This window comes from Rhineura floridana, chromosome 7 (assembly GCF_030035675.1).
Source record: "Rhineura floridana isolate rRhiFlo1 chromosome 7, rRhiFlo1.hap2, whole genome shotgun sequence".
In the NCBI taxonomy this organism is placed as follows: Eukaryota; Metazoa; Chordata; class Lepidosauria; order Squamata; family Rhineuridae; genus Rhineura; species Rhineura floridana.
This window is the reverse complement of record NC_084486.1, coordinates 20,456,022-20,469,697: the sequence shown is the minus strand read 5'-3', so window position 1 is coordinate 20,469,697 and position 13,676 is coordinate 20,456,022. Positions and strand designations below refer to the sequence as shown.

The window sequence follows — 13,676 nt, the reverse complement described above, 5'->3', positions numbered from 1 at the left end:
TTCCTAACATATATGTGTTAACATATCCTCTCTCTTTCTTGGATACACAATGGAAGCCTTGCTGAAAGCTGAAATAAAGATGGGTGTACTTAATGAGGACAGTGATCAGTCTTCAGATAAAGACCAGGAAGGAGATGACTTAGCAGATGACTTCTTTAACTTTCTGCCCCAGGGCAAGAAGTCAGCAGTGGACACTGCTGAGGAGGAACTGGTGAGGTACCTGAGGTCTCCCAGCAGGGAAGTGTCATCACTCCATGGCTTTCCACGTGTGCTGCAGTGTTTTTTGCAGCACAACACGGGCATGCCTTCAAGCGCCGCAGTAGAACGCCTGTTCAGTACTGGTGGCAACGTAATGACTGTAAAAAGACATTCCTTGTCTGACATGCTCTTTGAGCATCTTGTTCTTTTGAGACATAACAGAAACATATTATAAAAGCATTTTAAGTGTAAAATTTGATTTCAAGAGTTGGGGTATCTTCATTGCTTGGGGGGATGTGAGATTCTGTTATGCCATTATGTTAATCTTATGGATAATTTTTTTTATTCTACTACCCCCTGTGTGTGTGTGTTTATTTTTAATATTGTTTTAGGCTTCTTAGATGTGCAGCAGCCAAGGCCAGCACCTTGTAGGAGTTTTTTTAAAAAAGTAACTGAAATGTATTTGTAGTGATTATTTTTGAGAAAAAGTAAAGTAATCAGTTACTTTCAGAGCAATTGTAATTGTAACGGTAATTACTTTTTTGGGCCAAGCAATTGTAACTGTAATTTATTACTTTTTAAAAGTAATCTTCCAAGCTCTGTTTATTACCCTTTGTTGGAATGGTTTGCAACACAATGCAGGAAAAAAGGGAGGTTGTCCAGCTGCCTAGGAAATGCAGAGATGTGCTCATGAAAGGAGAATTTTGGAGGGCAAGCAGGTAGGTGAATGTGGGAAGGAGGCTTCAGACAGCGGTGTTTCAAAATTGCTGAGGAGTGCTCAAGCTGGGATGGGGAAGCCACTGATCTGTGGCAACAGTGGCATTGGTAAAGCAATTTGGGCAGGCAAGTTGTGGAAGGGTAGCACATGAGGGTTGAGCGGTGAGGGAATTTTTAAAAGAACCTCTGGTTCCCTGACAAACTGGCAATTTCTGTTTAAAAAAACTGTGTGTAGACACCTACTGGAAGGAAGCTTGGCCCTTTGACCTATTTAAGTGTAATGCTCCTGCCCTGTATTAATTTCTTTGACTGTTACATGTGAGCCATATTAGATAGCTAGATAGATGATAACTCATTTCAGCAGAGAAAATCCAGAAACAAGCTTAGGCATGCAGAGCCAATGCAAATACAAGTTCACATCTGGATGCTCACCAACACTTGCACTGCAGCGCTCATCCAGGCCCCACTGATCTCGCTGTGTGGCACCATTCGTGGTGCAAAACTACAGCTGAAATAAGGTATGTGCATGTACTTGAACACACACAAATAACTCTTACACCAAGAATCCACTTTCCTAATTTAATTTATCAATAATTGTATCAAGTTCAAAGCTAAGAAGACCTTAGAGCACATAATCTCTACAAATATGATGGTGACCTTTTTTTTTAGTTTTAACAATAAAAACAAGTTTCAGCATTCATGTTTTAAATATATGTACTATATTGTAAGACTGACCCACAGGTGTGTCTTCTGAAAGGTTGAGGAGCGCCATGTTTCCATTAGTGCTCCTGGCTCCATTGTCAAAGAAATAGGGGGCGTAATTTGCCTGAGCTGCAAGTTGAAAAGAAAACAGAACTCAGAAGAAAAGCATTCTGTAGATCACAACCAGATTAATTCTCTACCCTCTGAGTACAAAGCAAAGATCAACCCCCATGGGAATAATCTGAGTGCACAATATATCCAATTATGCTAATGGATCTCATCCACATTTTAGAAAGTTCATGGGCATATTAAAGGGACCCTGTACTATCTTGTTAACAATGCAAATAGCTATGCATATAGATATAGATACACACACACAGAGAGAGAGAGAGAAACACACAGAACAGGAATTAACTAGGACCTACACCAGACATTCTGAAGTATTCTGCTTGTTGAATTAACCTTCACAGAAAGCTCACTAACTGCAAAATGTACATCCTCAACCTCCACGCAATCCCTATGTAAGCTATCCAATACATTTTTATTTTCATGGATGCCTACCAAGAAGCTGTAATGAAATACTTACTTGCTGCAAGAGAACAGCAAAGTTCAAAGAAAATAAAAATAACAAATTAGTTGTCATGCTAATTACAGATCAAGAATCAATAACAGCCTAATTGAAGCTGCAAACAATACAATCAGCAGGAGGGGAGAAAGGAATAGCAGCCAGCAAGTAAAATTTATGTAGACAGTTATCAAGAAACATTTGCAAGGCCACATTATGAAGGATTACCAACAAAGCTTAGGCATATGCTGCTGTCCTAGTATTTCTTAAGGAGCCGAGAGATTTGTTGTACTTACCTAGGCAAACATGCATCAAACTGAGGAATAAAGATGGGAGAAGATGCCATGCTCGCTTCATCCCACCAAAGTGAGGGTCAGTTTCTTCTTAGTATGAGGGTGGGGTGAAAATATGGCCCCCAAAGAGCCAGCAGCAAGTGTCCTTCAGACCTGTGCAGCAGGGAGAGGCAAGAGCAGATGTTAAGTGGATGACACGTCTTAATTTCTGAGGAATTTAAATGCGCTCCTTCCTTCCACCTAATTAGACCAATTATTTTGCAGGGAGCTCTGGGACTCATTTCTGAGACAGAGTTTGGAGGAACCAGCATCACTCTCTGCTGGGGCTGTTATTGTTGCGTGCTGTATTCACATCACTCAATAAAACATTCTCCAGATCCAGAAAAGACAAGGTAAAACGGGTTTTTTAAATATTTTTCTCCTTTTTCTAATTTCACTTTTCTTATTTCCAGAAATGAAAGGAAGGGCAGTTTTATCTTCCTTGAAACCCTCTCAAAAGTAAATCAACTTCATGTTTATTTACTGATTAAACATTTTCATAGTCAGGAAATCATTGCATGAAATATAGATGTAAAATTGAATGAAGAAAAGCCAATCAAGTGTTCATTTATCTGGAGAAAGATTTTATTATATTTTCAAGACTGACTTTATATTAAGTTTTTAATACTTCATTGAAAAGTCAACAAATGTTGTAACCAATATAGACAGCCTTTAAAAACGGGGCTTTTATTTCTCATTTCAATTTTAGTCTGATAGAATTAAAACTGCTTTTTAAAAAGTAAAATAATAATATTATTAAAATAATAGAATTCATTAAATCAAGGGCTAAAACTATACTGAAAGTACTTGTCACCAGAATTTGTACCTCTAGTTTTTAAAAAATGGCTTCATAAATGATTGAATAAGCCCCATTCTGTGATCAGAAATGTCAAACTGAGTTCAGTGGGACTGGAGCCTTAAATGGGGCTTTCCAAATTTGGATTAATACAATAACCCAACAAGACATTACTTAAAAATCCATTTAATGGGACTGATAAGCATTCCTCCCTATATATAGAATGTTAAAAGTGTGTGTCTCTGACAGTAATTGAATCCTCCTTTGTCTCTTCCCCTGTTCATAAGACAGATATTAAATGTTGGACTAGAGCCAGGATAAAGTGATCTCAAATTGGTGATCTCAAGTCCAAGCTAGTGACCAATACCCATGCAATTAGAATGGTCATCAGAGTTTGTACCCAATGGCACAAAGGCTAGGAGGTATGGGTGAATGGACAAAACATTGTGCATTCATAAAGAATAAACCTGCCTGCCCAAAAGTCTCTTTCAGAGAGGTTTCAGTAACACACAGTTGTCTCTCCCACCTCGGAAAAGATTTCAACCACTCAAGCTGCCTACCAAAGTATTTACACAGGTCCACCGGCCTTTCCCAAAGCAACTACATTGGACACCATTTTCTCCACAGTACATACCACTCTGTTTTATGGAGGGATAAGTCTATCAATGGCTGTTTGCTGTAACAGCTAAATGGATCCTTCATGTTTAGAGACTTTTTGAATAGGTCCTGGGAATAAACAAAAAAAGGGGGGTCATCATCTTCATGACCTACTGGTGAGCTTTCAGGAGCAACAAACTGACTGCTGTTGGACATAGAACACTGGACTAGATGGACATCAAGAAAATTATTATGTTCTTATAATGGTTTCTGATGGAACAACTATCTCCTGACTCATCGCCAATACCTTGTTCTTATTTTTTAAAAAAATAAACACACGTCTAGTAGTATACCATATATTGATGCTACATTGTTGTGAATAGCATGCATACTCTGATGTATGTTTGAATGCATATCCCCATTCTCATACCGTTACTCTAACAAAAACATCTTGTTTATGCATGACAAGGGGGGGGTCTATAGTAACAACACAGGTAGCATTTCAGTCCTTCCTTATTTATGAGCAGAACAAGTAGATCATTGCTATGTATGCACCCCCAAAGTAACTCATTGCCTCCAATTAGAATCTGGATCCTTACATGGGGATAGGTAGGGCTACTTCCCTTTGCCTTCTGCTGTGGTCACGATCTGGATTGAACCCCCCACCATTGGTAAAATGGAAACTTTTCTTCCAGTGCAAAGATGCCCACTTTGGATCAGAACCATAGTAAGGGGCAAAGGGTTAAATTCCCCACAATCCCCCATGCTAGGGTCCTGATCTAGATTCCCCCTCCCCATACCTGCTATTTAATTTTTTAAAGCCATTCATACAATTGAAGTAATTTAAAATTTAGCTGAAAAGAAAGTGAGAAGGGGTGGGAGAAGAAAAGGGCTCCATCCATCCACCCATCCACCCACCCACCCATCCATCTTACACCACCTGTCAAATGATCAGGCTGTTACCTAGTGCAAACATAATGATCTGTACCTGTTTGCTAATGGATAGTGCTATAACAGCATGGTGAAATAACATCTTGAGTTCCTCCTCTTCCCCTCACAAATAACTTCCTGTGAGAGGAGGGGCTTCTGTGTGAATGGTCAATCATACAGAGGTCCTACCTCATACAGAAAGTTAGATGTGTAGTGGAGAAGAGCTCAGATTGCTCCCCCGTCATGGTTTGGAGTCCTGTTCCCCAGTGTATGGAGGATCTGGAGCTGTAATTTCCTATCCTCACGGTACTTGAGGTAAAATATATATTCACTAATAGGCAAAAAACCTTGCGGTTTAAGAACATAGCTATAGCCAACAGATATTTCTATCAAACTTTAAAAAGCAGGAAAATTGGGCAGCTATAGTGAATGCACCAGGGGAGCAGGAGACCTGAACTCCTCTCTGAAATATTGTACTGCCCTACAAATTTGTCAAAATACTAACACAATTTGGGTTGGTCTTTCATGGTCCAGTCCACTTGCTGTGTAGCTTGGAAGAATTTCCCTGCTTTTTAATCCGGGAGGTAAGAAATGGGATCCTGTCCAAGATTGCTGAGAATGGATTGATCATTTGCACGCTTATTGAGTTCAGTGGGATTTATGCCCCTGCAGTCATGTTAGGATAGGTGAAACTGACCACAGGGGATGGGGAGGGGAGGAGGAGGGAGGGGAGGAAAGGCAGAGGGGAGGCCTGCGATGGGAGCAGGCAGGAGGGGGAGGGGAGAAGGACAGGTTTGATTATTTGCATGTTCATTGAGTTCAGTGTGATTTATTCCTGTGCAATCATGTTTAGGATAGGTAAAACTGACCGGGGGGGAGGAAGGGAGGGCTGGAATGGGCAGGGGAGGAGGAAGGAAGAGGGGAAGGAGGGGAAAACAGGTCTGATCATTTGCATGCTTATTGAGTTCAATGGGATTTACTCCTATGCAATCATGGTTAGGCTAGGAAAACCTGACCATAGGGGAGGAGGGGGAGGGGGAAAGGGAAGGAGCATATTGGAAGGAGGCAAAGGAAGGGGGAGGGCAGGTTTGATCATTTGCATGCTTATAGGGTTCAATGGTATTTACTTCCGTACAATCATGCTTAAGATAGGTAAAACTGACCATGGGGAGGGGGGAGAGGAAGCAGTTGATTGGAAGGGGATGGGGATTGGGAGAGAGGGGCAGAGGAAGGGGGAGGGAAGGGGCAAGAGGGAGGGGATAGGAGGGAGGAGAAGGGAGGTGGGTTTGATCATTTGTATACTTTTTGAGTTCAATGGGATTTATTTCTGTGCAATCATGTTTAGAAATGGAAATGGACTGCCTTCAAGTCAACTGGACCTATGGTGACCCATTGAATAGGGTTTTCATGGTAGATGGTATTCAGAGGTGGTTTTACCATTGCCTTTCTCTGAGGCTGGCCCAAGGCCACCCAAGGAGCTTCATGGCTGTGTGGGGATTTGAACCCTGGTCTCCCAGGTCATAGTCCAACACTGACCTGGTGGACAGGAGGGGGAGGGGAGGAGATTGGGTGGGTGGGCACTGGGCAGAAGGGAAGCCCCTTTCCTATCCAAAAGAAAAACATTGTGAACAGTATCATTGCTTTTCAGCATTTCTCCCACCTTTTTATTCTACAGCAGGCACATGTAGCCTCCCACACAAATTTAAACTACAGCTGCCCCTGGAGATATCCATGTGACGCCCTTCCCTGGCTCTCCCAGTCAGGTTCCTACCTGCTCGTGGTTACTGCCTGTCTCTAGGCACCACCAGGGACTCCACCAGTCCGGACTGTCCTTTTATATGGTTTCTCTCCCCGCTCTAGCACAGATCTCAACAGATCCCCCTGCTAGGCAACCACCAGTCACGTCCTAATACTAGTATTCCCAGAGACTCTGAATACTGGTATTGTTATTCTCTTCACCGCTGCCACCATTTGTTACAGTTTCCCTTCAGCCTTGGTCATTACCTTACCCTCCCTTCTGGTCTGTGAAACCCCAGCCAAGGATCAGGCCTTTGGTAAACCAAATTAAGTATTTATTAAAGATAACAAAGCTAACAAGATTAACAAGATTTCTTCTTAAGGCACATAAGCATATGGTTTTACTCAATACTAATCCGAACTCCACCCCCTCCTTCTCCACTCTCTCCTGGCAAACAACTCTCTGAACCCCACCAAGCAACCCACTCAGTTCACATCATCCACCACCTAGATTCCACTCTCCCTCTTCCTTTTATACGTTCAGCCATTTTAAACACTCAGCCAATCATCTAGCATTCTACTGCCCATTCACTCCCCCTCCTCTTTCACTCCACTTACCATGTATCTTCTAAACAACCAACACTTACCATATATACATTAATATAGGAACATCACATTTCCCCCCCCCTTAAAACAATGGCAGAGTATTATTCCTGTTCCAGGATTTATACGTCGCGTTAACAAATAAAAGGCTCTATGGGGAAAATGTCTTTCTTTGTTCCTCCGTCTGGTCACGTCACTGCAGTCGCAGCCATTTGCCTGGAAAGTCCATTGGCCAGTACATTGTCCTTGCCTTTTATGAACTGGAAGTCCACTTGATAGTCCTGTAGGGCCCAGGACCACCTCTGCAGCATAGTGTTATGGTTTTTCATAGTCTGCAACCATAACAAGGCCCGATGATCCATAGTCACTGTGAATCTTCGTCCCCACACGTATGGGCGCAACTTGTTCAGTCCCCACACGACCGCTAGGCACTCCTTCTGGACCGACGAATAGTTTTTCTCCCTTGGCGTCAGCTTGCGACTCAGGTACGCCACTGGATGTCTGGTGCCTTCTCTCTCCTGTAGCAAGACGACTCCCAGCGCCAGGTCCGACGCATCTGTAGCCACGATGAATGGTTTCTCATAGTCTGGTGCTATTAATATGGGTCCTTGGCACAAGGCTTGCTTCAGTAGATCAAAAGCCTTCTGACATTCATCCGTCCATACCACACGCTCAGAACACTTCTTCTTTGTTAATTCATGCAAGGGGGTTGCTATTTCCCCAAAATTTCTCACAAACTTCCTATAAAATCCAGCCACACCCAGAAATGCCCTTACATGTTTTTTGGTTAAGGGGATTGGCCACGCTTGTATTGCCTCCACCTTGCTCCATAAGGGGGTGATTTTCCCACTCCCCACCTTATGTCCTAAATAGATTACTTCCTTTAGTCCAAACTGGCATTTCTTAGCTTTTATTGTGAGGCCTGCTTTTCTTAAGGCCTCCAATACTGTTGTCAGGTGTTGGACATGCTCAGGCACCGATTTGCTAAAAATGGCCACGTCATCGATATAGGCCACTGCAAAATCTGACATGCCTCGCAACACAGTATTGATTAGCCTCTGAAATGAACTTGGTGAGTTCCTTAGTCCCATGGGTAAAGTCACAAACTCATATAACCCATCTGGTGTACTGAAGGCAGTTTTGGCTCTGGATTGCTCGTCTAGTTCCATTTGCCAAAATCCTTTACAGAGGTCTAACGTAGAGATAATGGTTGCTGCCCCCAATAACTCTAACATTGCGTCTACCCTGGGCATAGGATACGCATCTGGGACAGTAATTTTATTGATTAGCCGATAATCAATGCAAAACCTTGTTGTTCCATCTTTTTTCAGAACCAGGACAATACTTGAGGCCCAGGGACTGATGGATTCCCTGATCACTCCTAATTCCAGCATATCTTCCACCTCCCTTTTGATCTCATTCAAAACTTTCCCAGTCACACGGTACGGAACAGATCTGATTGGGGCATGATCTCCAGTATCAATGGAATGTATAACTATACTGGTTCGGCCAGGTTTGTTGCTAAAGAGATTCCTATAGGTTTTCAAAACTCTCAGAATCTCTTCTTTTACTTCCTCCTTCACCTCCTCTGACCATTCCACTTGATCTACCCCTCCTTTGTCTTTGCTTTCCTGTACCAAATCTGGAAGTTCAGGCCCACTTCCCTCAGGGAATAAGGTAACTTGCAACACCTGTGCATCCCTGGTATGGTAAGGCTTCAACATATTTACATGAACCACTTTGCTTTTGTTTAATTGGTCTGTGGTGATTACATACGTCACTGTGTCAAGCCTTTCTCTGATGGTATATGGTTGTTCCCAGTTAGCCTGTAATTTGTCATGTTTCCTGGGTATGAACGCCATAACCATATCTCCCACATCATACACACGTTCCCTGGCTGTTCTGTCATACCAGTAACTTTGCTTCTGCTGAGCTTGACTGAGATTCTCTTTCACCACTTCCATCATTGATGTTAATTTATTGCGGAATTCCAATACAAAATCTACTACAGATGTTTTGTACTCTCCCAGGGTTCCTTCCCATGAACTTTTTAATAGTTCCAAAGGTCCCCTCACTTTTCCAGTGAACATGAGTTCAAAGGGTGAGAAGCCTGTTGACTCTTGAGGGACTTCTCTATATGCAAATAAGAAGCATCCCAACCGTTCATCCCAGTCTTGTGGGTGATCTTGAACATAGCTTCTTATCATGCCCTTCAAAACGCCATTGAATCTCTCTGTTAACCCATTAGTGGCGGGATGGTAAGTAGTGGTCTTTAGATGTTTTAGACCACAACATTTCCACATACATTGCATCACTTCTCCCATGAATACACTGCCTTGATCCGTCAGCACTTCATGAGGGAAACCCAGCCTCATAAAGATTTTTAATAAAGCCTCTGCCACCACAGGGGCTTCTACAGATCTTAGTGCTTCTGCGTCTGGGTACCTGGTGGCAAAATCCACGACTACCAATAGATATTTCTTGCCATGCCTTGTGGGTTTGGAAAAAGGGCCCACCAAATCTATTCCCACTCTATAAAAGGGTTGTCCAATTATAGGAAGGGCCTTTAAGGGTGCCTTAGTCTTTACTCCACTTTTTCCCACCTTTTGGCATATTCCACAAGATAGACAATGTTGTTTTACATCTTTGGAGATGTTTGGCCAATAATAGTGTGCCGCCAATCTCCTCTTGGTCTTTTTTATTCCCAGATGTCCTGCACATGGGACATCGTGGGCTACCTCTAGCAATCTGGTTCTGTATTTGCTAGGTACTATCAATTGCTTCACTGGTTCACATTCATTCTTTCAGCAGGCATCCACAGTCTATATAAAATCCCATTTTCACACACAACTTGATTCCTCAGTTTGTCAGTGAAAGGAATCTGTTGGGTCAGAGCTTGTTCCTTTATCTGTTTCAAACTTATATCTTTATGCAGCTCTTCCCTGAATTGATCTGCTTCTTTATTATCAGAGACCACTTGATACAGTTTGTCTCCTTCAGCAGGCCTGCTAGTGGTTGCTATGGTGACCTGAGGCTGGTTAACAGATTCCACCCTGTTTGTTTCAGCCCCCCTTAATATGGCTTGTTTTTCTCTGCCAATTTGCTGTCTGGTCACTACATATATCTTTCATTGAGCTCCCATTACATCTCTTCCCAGTATTACTGGTTCTTGTTGCTGGGCATTAATGCCTACTTTATATCGGCCCTCTTGGCCTCTCCAAGTCATTTCCACCAGGGCCACAGGCAAACTTTCTGGTTGACCCCTCACTCCTTGGACAGTCACAGTTTCCTGAGGTAATATCACCTCAGATTTTATTAAATCTGGCCTCAGTAATGTCTGAGCGGCACCAGTATCAAGCAATGCCCAATAATTTGCCCCTTGTACACTCACTTCCTCTCTCAGACTTGAATCAAGGTCTGTTACTTCTGTCCAGTTTATCTGGCAGAACTGAACCTTTTTCGCTGTTTCTAAAGCCTTGGGCTCTGTTTTCACTGCCCTTGTCTGAGCAGGATTACTAATGGGGTTGGCAACCTCACATTGAAAACGTAGGTGCCCCGGTCTACCACATTTGTACCTAATTTCTCCTCACTTTTAGGGTACACAGATCCACTCTGGGGTGTCCTGTGCCCTTCAGATTTTACTGGAGGACTCACTCTCTGTGGTACCACATCCCTTCTGCCAGCGTTATATGGTCTGGGTTTAAAATCTCTTGATGTTTTCCCCACCCAGCCAGTTCTGTTGGAGGCGAAGTGATCCGCCATCTCTGCGGCCTCCTGCACTGATGTAGGGGAATGGTCTTTGACCAGGAGCCTTATTTCTGGTGGTAACTGATGGTATAATTGATCCAATATCATGAGGTTTTTCACCCCCTCCACAGACTGAGCTTTTGCACTTGTCAGCCATTTCCCAAATATGTCCATCAGTTTTGCCCCCAGCTCCACGAAATACCTCCCTGTCTGTATCTGGCAGTTTCTGAAAAGCTTTCTAAAATAATCAGGTCCCAGTCTGAATCTTTTAAACACTGCTTCTTTGAATTCAGCATAGGTGACGGGCCTGTCTGAGGGGAAATATTGGTATACCTCAGCCAATTCCCCTTTAATCAGGTTTGATAAATACTGCATGTATTTATCTTCAGGTAGCCCCCACAACTGAGCTGCTTTTTCAAAGGTGCTGAGGTAAATTTGAGGATCTTGACCAGGCTCATAGACAGCAAAGTCCTTTGGAGTAATTTTTATTTTTGCTCCATCTCTGTCTTTCCTTGTCTCCTCAGAGTGAAATTTCTCTCTATCAAATTTTAACTTTTCTACTTGTAATTCAGCATCCAATGCTCATTGCTTCTCCCTCTCCTCAAACCCCAATCTCATTCTCTCAATTTCCAACTCCCGCTGTTTATCTTTTTCCTCAGCCTCAAAGACCCGCTGCTTTTCTTTCTCATCAGCCTCCCTCCTCAATCTCTCAGCTTCCAACTCCCTCTGCTTGTCTTTTTCCTCAGCCTCCCATCTTAACTTCTCTCTCAAGTACTCTATATAAGCGGGATTGCTTAAATATCCTTCTGGGGTCTCTTCCCTGACAGGTTGTTTTTGCTGGGCAGTTGCAAATCCTATAAGTGCTACCCTCAATTCATCTACCCCTTTACCCTCGTGAGGTAAATTGAATGTTATGCACTTCTCCACCAGCTCCTCTCTTTTCATTTTTATATATTCAGCCATGGTCACTCACTCTTTGCCACACACTCTTTGCCAGTCACTCTCACAAGTAATCTTGTTTTGTTATTTCTGTTTGCCACACCACTGGTAGGGATTCTCTAGTATTCGTATCTCACTGCTACAGCCAACACCTGTGACGTATTCTCCTGTGTTCATATCTGGATTCTCTGTTGTTCGTATCCCACCGCTACTGCCACCACCTGTGACAGCCTTTCCTGGCTCTCCCTGTCAGGTTCCTACCTGCTCGTGGTTACTGCCTGTCTCTAGGCACCACCAGGGACTCCACCAGTCCGGACTGTCCTTTTATATGGTTTCTCTCCCCGCTCTAGCACAGATCTCAACAGATCCCCCTGCTAGGCAACCACCAGTCACGTCCTAATACTAGTATTCCCAGAGACTCTGAATACTGGTATTGTTATTCTCTTCACCGCTGCCACCATTTGTTACAGTTTCCCTTCAGCCTTGGTCATTACCTTACCCTCCCTTCTGGTCTGTGAAACCCCAGCCAAGGATCAGGCCTTTGGTAAACCAAATTAAGTATTTATTAAAGATAACATAGCTAACAAGATTAACAAGATTTCTTCTTAAGGCACATAAGCATATGGTTTTACTCAATACTAATCCGAACTCCACCCCCCTCCTTCTCCACTCTCTCCTGGCAAACAACTCTCTAAACCCCACCAAGCAACCCACTCAGTTCACATCATCCACCACCTAGATTCCACTCTCCCTCTTCCTTTTATACGTTCAGCCATTTTAAACACTCAGCCAATCATCTAGCATTCTACTGCCCATTCACTCCCCCTCCTCTTTCACTCCACTTACCATGTATCTTCTAAACAACCAACACTTACCATATATACATTAATATAGGAACATCACAATCCACACCAGGCCTTTATTTCACTTTGGACAGTCATGGCTTCTCTCATAGAATCCTGGGAAGTGTAGTTAGTGAAGGGTGCTGAGAGTTGCTAGGAGATGCCCTGCTCCCCTCACAGACCTTCAATGAGAGTGGCTGACTGTTAAACCAGTCTGGCCACTGGAGCTCTGTCAGTGGAATAGGAGTCTCCTCTCAGCACCCTTCACAAACTACACTTCCCGGGATTCTTTGAGGGAAGCCATGACTGTCTCACTGAAATCAAAGTCTGGTATGGGTGTGGCCCCCTGATTAGGCAAGCCAAGCAGCTGTGAGTCTGGTTTTTAGAACACTGACAGTTGGTTCTTACTGAGCATGCCCGACGTTATCATTCAGTTCACTGTAAAATTTCTTAAATTAATTAAAAAACAGCCAGGATTCTTTTTAACTTTTAAACTGCAGAAGATGAAGGTCAGAGTATGGGGCAAGGTCATTAACAGGATTACAGGTACTCTGTGAAGATGGCTGATTTTTAATGAATTTCAACAGATTATGAGAACTCTGACAGAAAAAAGTCCAAAAGGGCTTTGGGCTTTTTCCGCTCTTTTTAGACTTTGAACTCTCTATTCTCTCTGACTGTTTTGTGTATCACCATGAAAATTGAGTGTGTTGTTAAGCAAGTGTTTCTGAGTTGAGGACTATACGTTTTGTAAGGTTTTGTTTTGAAATGAGCTTATGGGAAGCATCAGAATGGCATGGGGGGTATTTTCAATGTAACATTGCAGAATGTGAAAAATCCATGCTGGCTATAGTATACAGCCACTCTCATGGCTGTATAATGATGGACCCACATTAATACAAAAGAACCTTCTGCTGAACCCCACTTAACAGAATCCATTTGACTTGTAGCCAAGAAATCACCTCCTATCTGAA

At 42.9% G+C, this 13,676-nt stretch overlaps 1 protein-coding gene across 1 annotated transcript in view; it reads right to left on the bottom strand.

Annotated features, from left to right (window-relative positions):
• CDHR1 (cadherin related family member 1) overlaps window positions 1-2,626 on the bottom strand; it is an 85,952-nt gene extending 83,326 nt beyond the window's left edge. The window contains exons 1-2 of the mRNA XM_061634312.1: window positions 2,479-2,626; window positions 1,651-1,746 (exon numbers count right to left, since the gene is read on the bottom strand). Coding sequence (XP_061490296.1) covers window positions 1,651-1,746; window positions 2,479-2,539 — 157 coding nt within the window. The 5' untranslated portion in view covers window positions 2,540-2,626. The remainder of the gene's footprint in view (window positions 1-1,650; window positions 1,747-2,478) is intronic.
• Window positions 2,627-13,676: the final 11,050 nt, after the last annotated feature.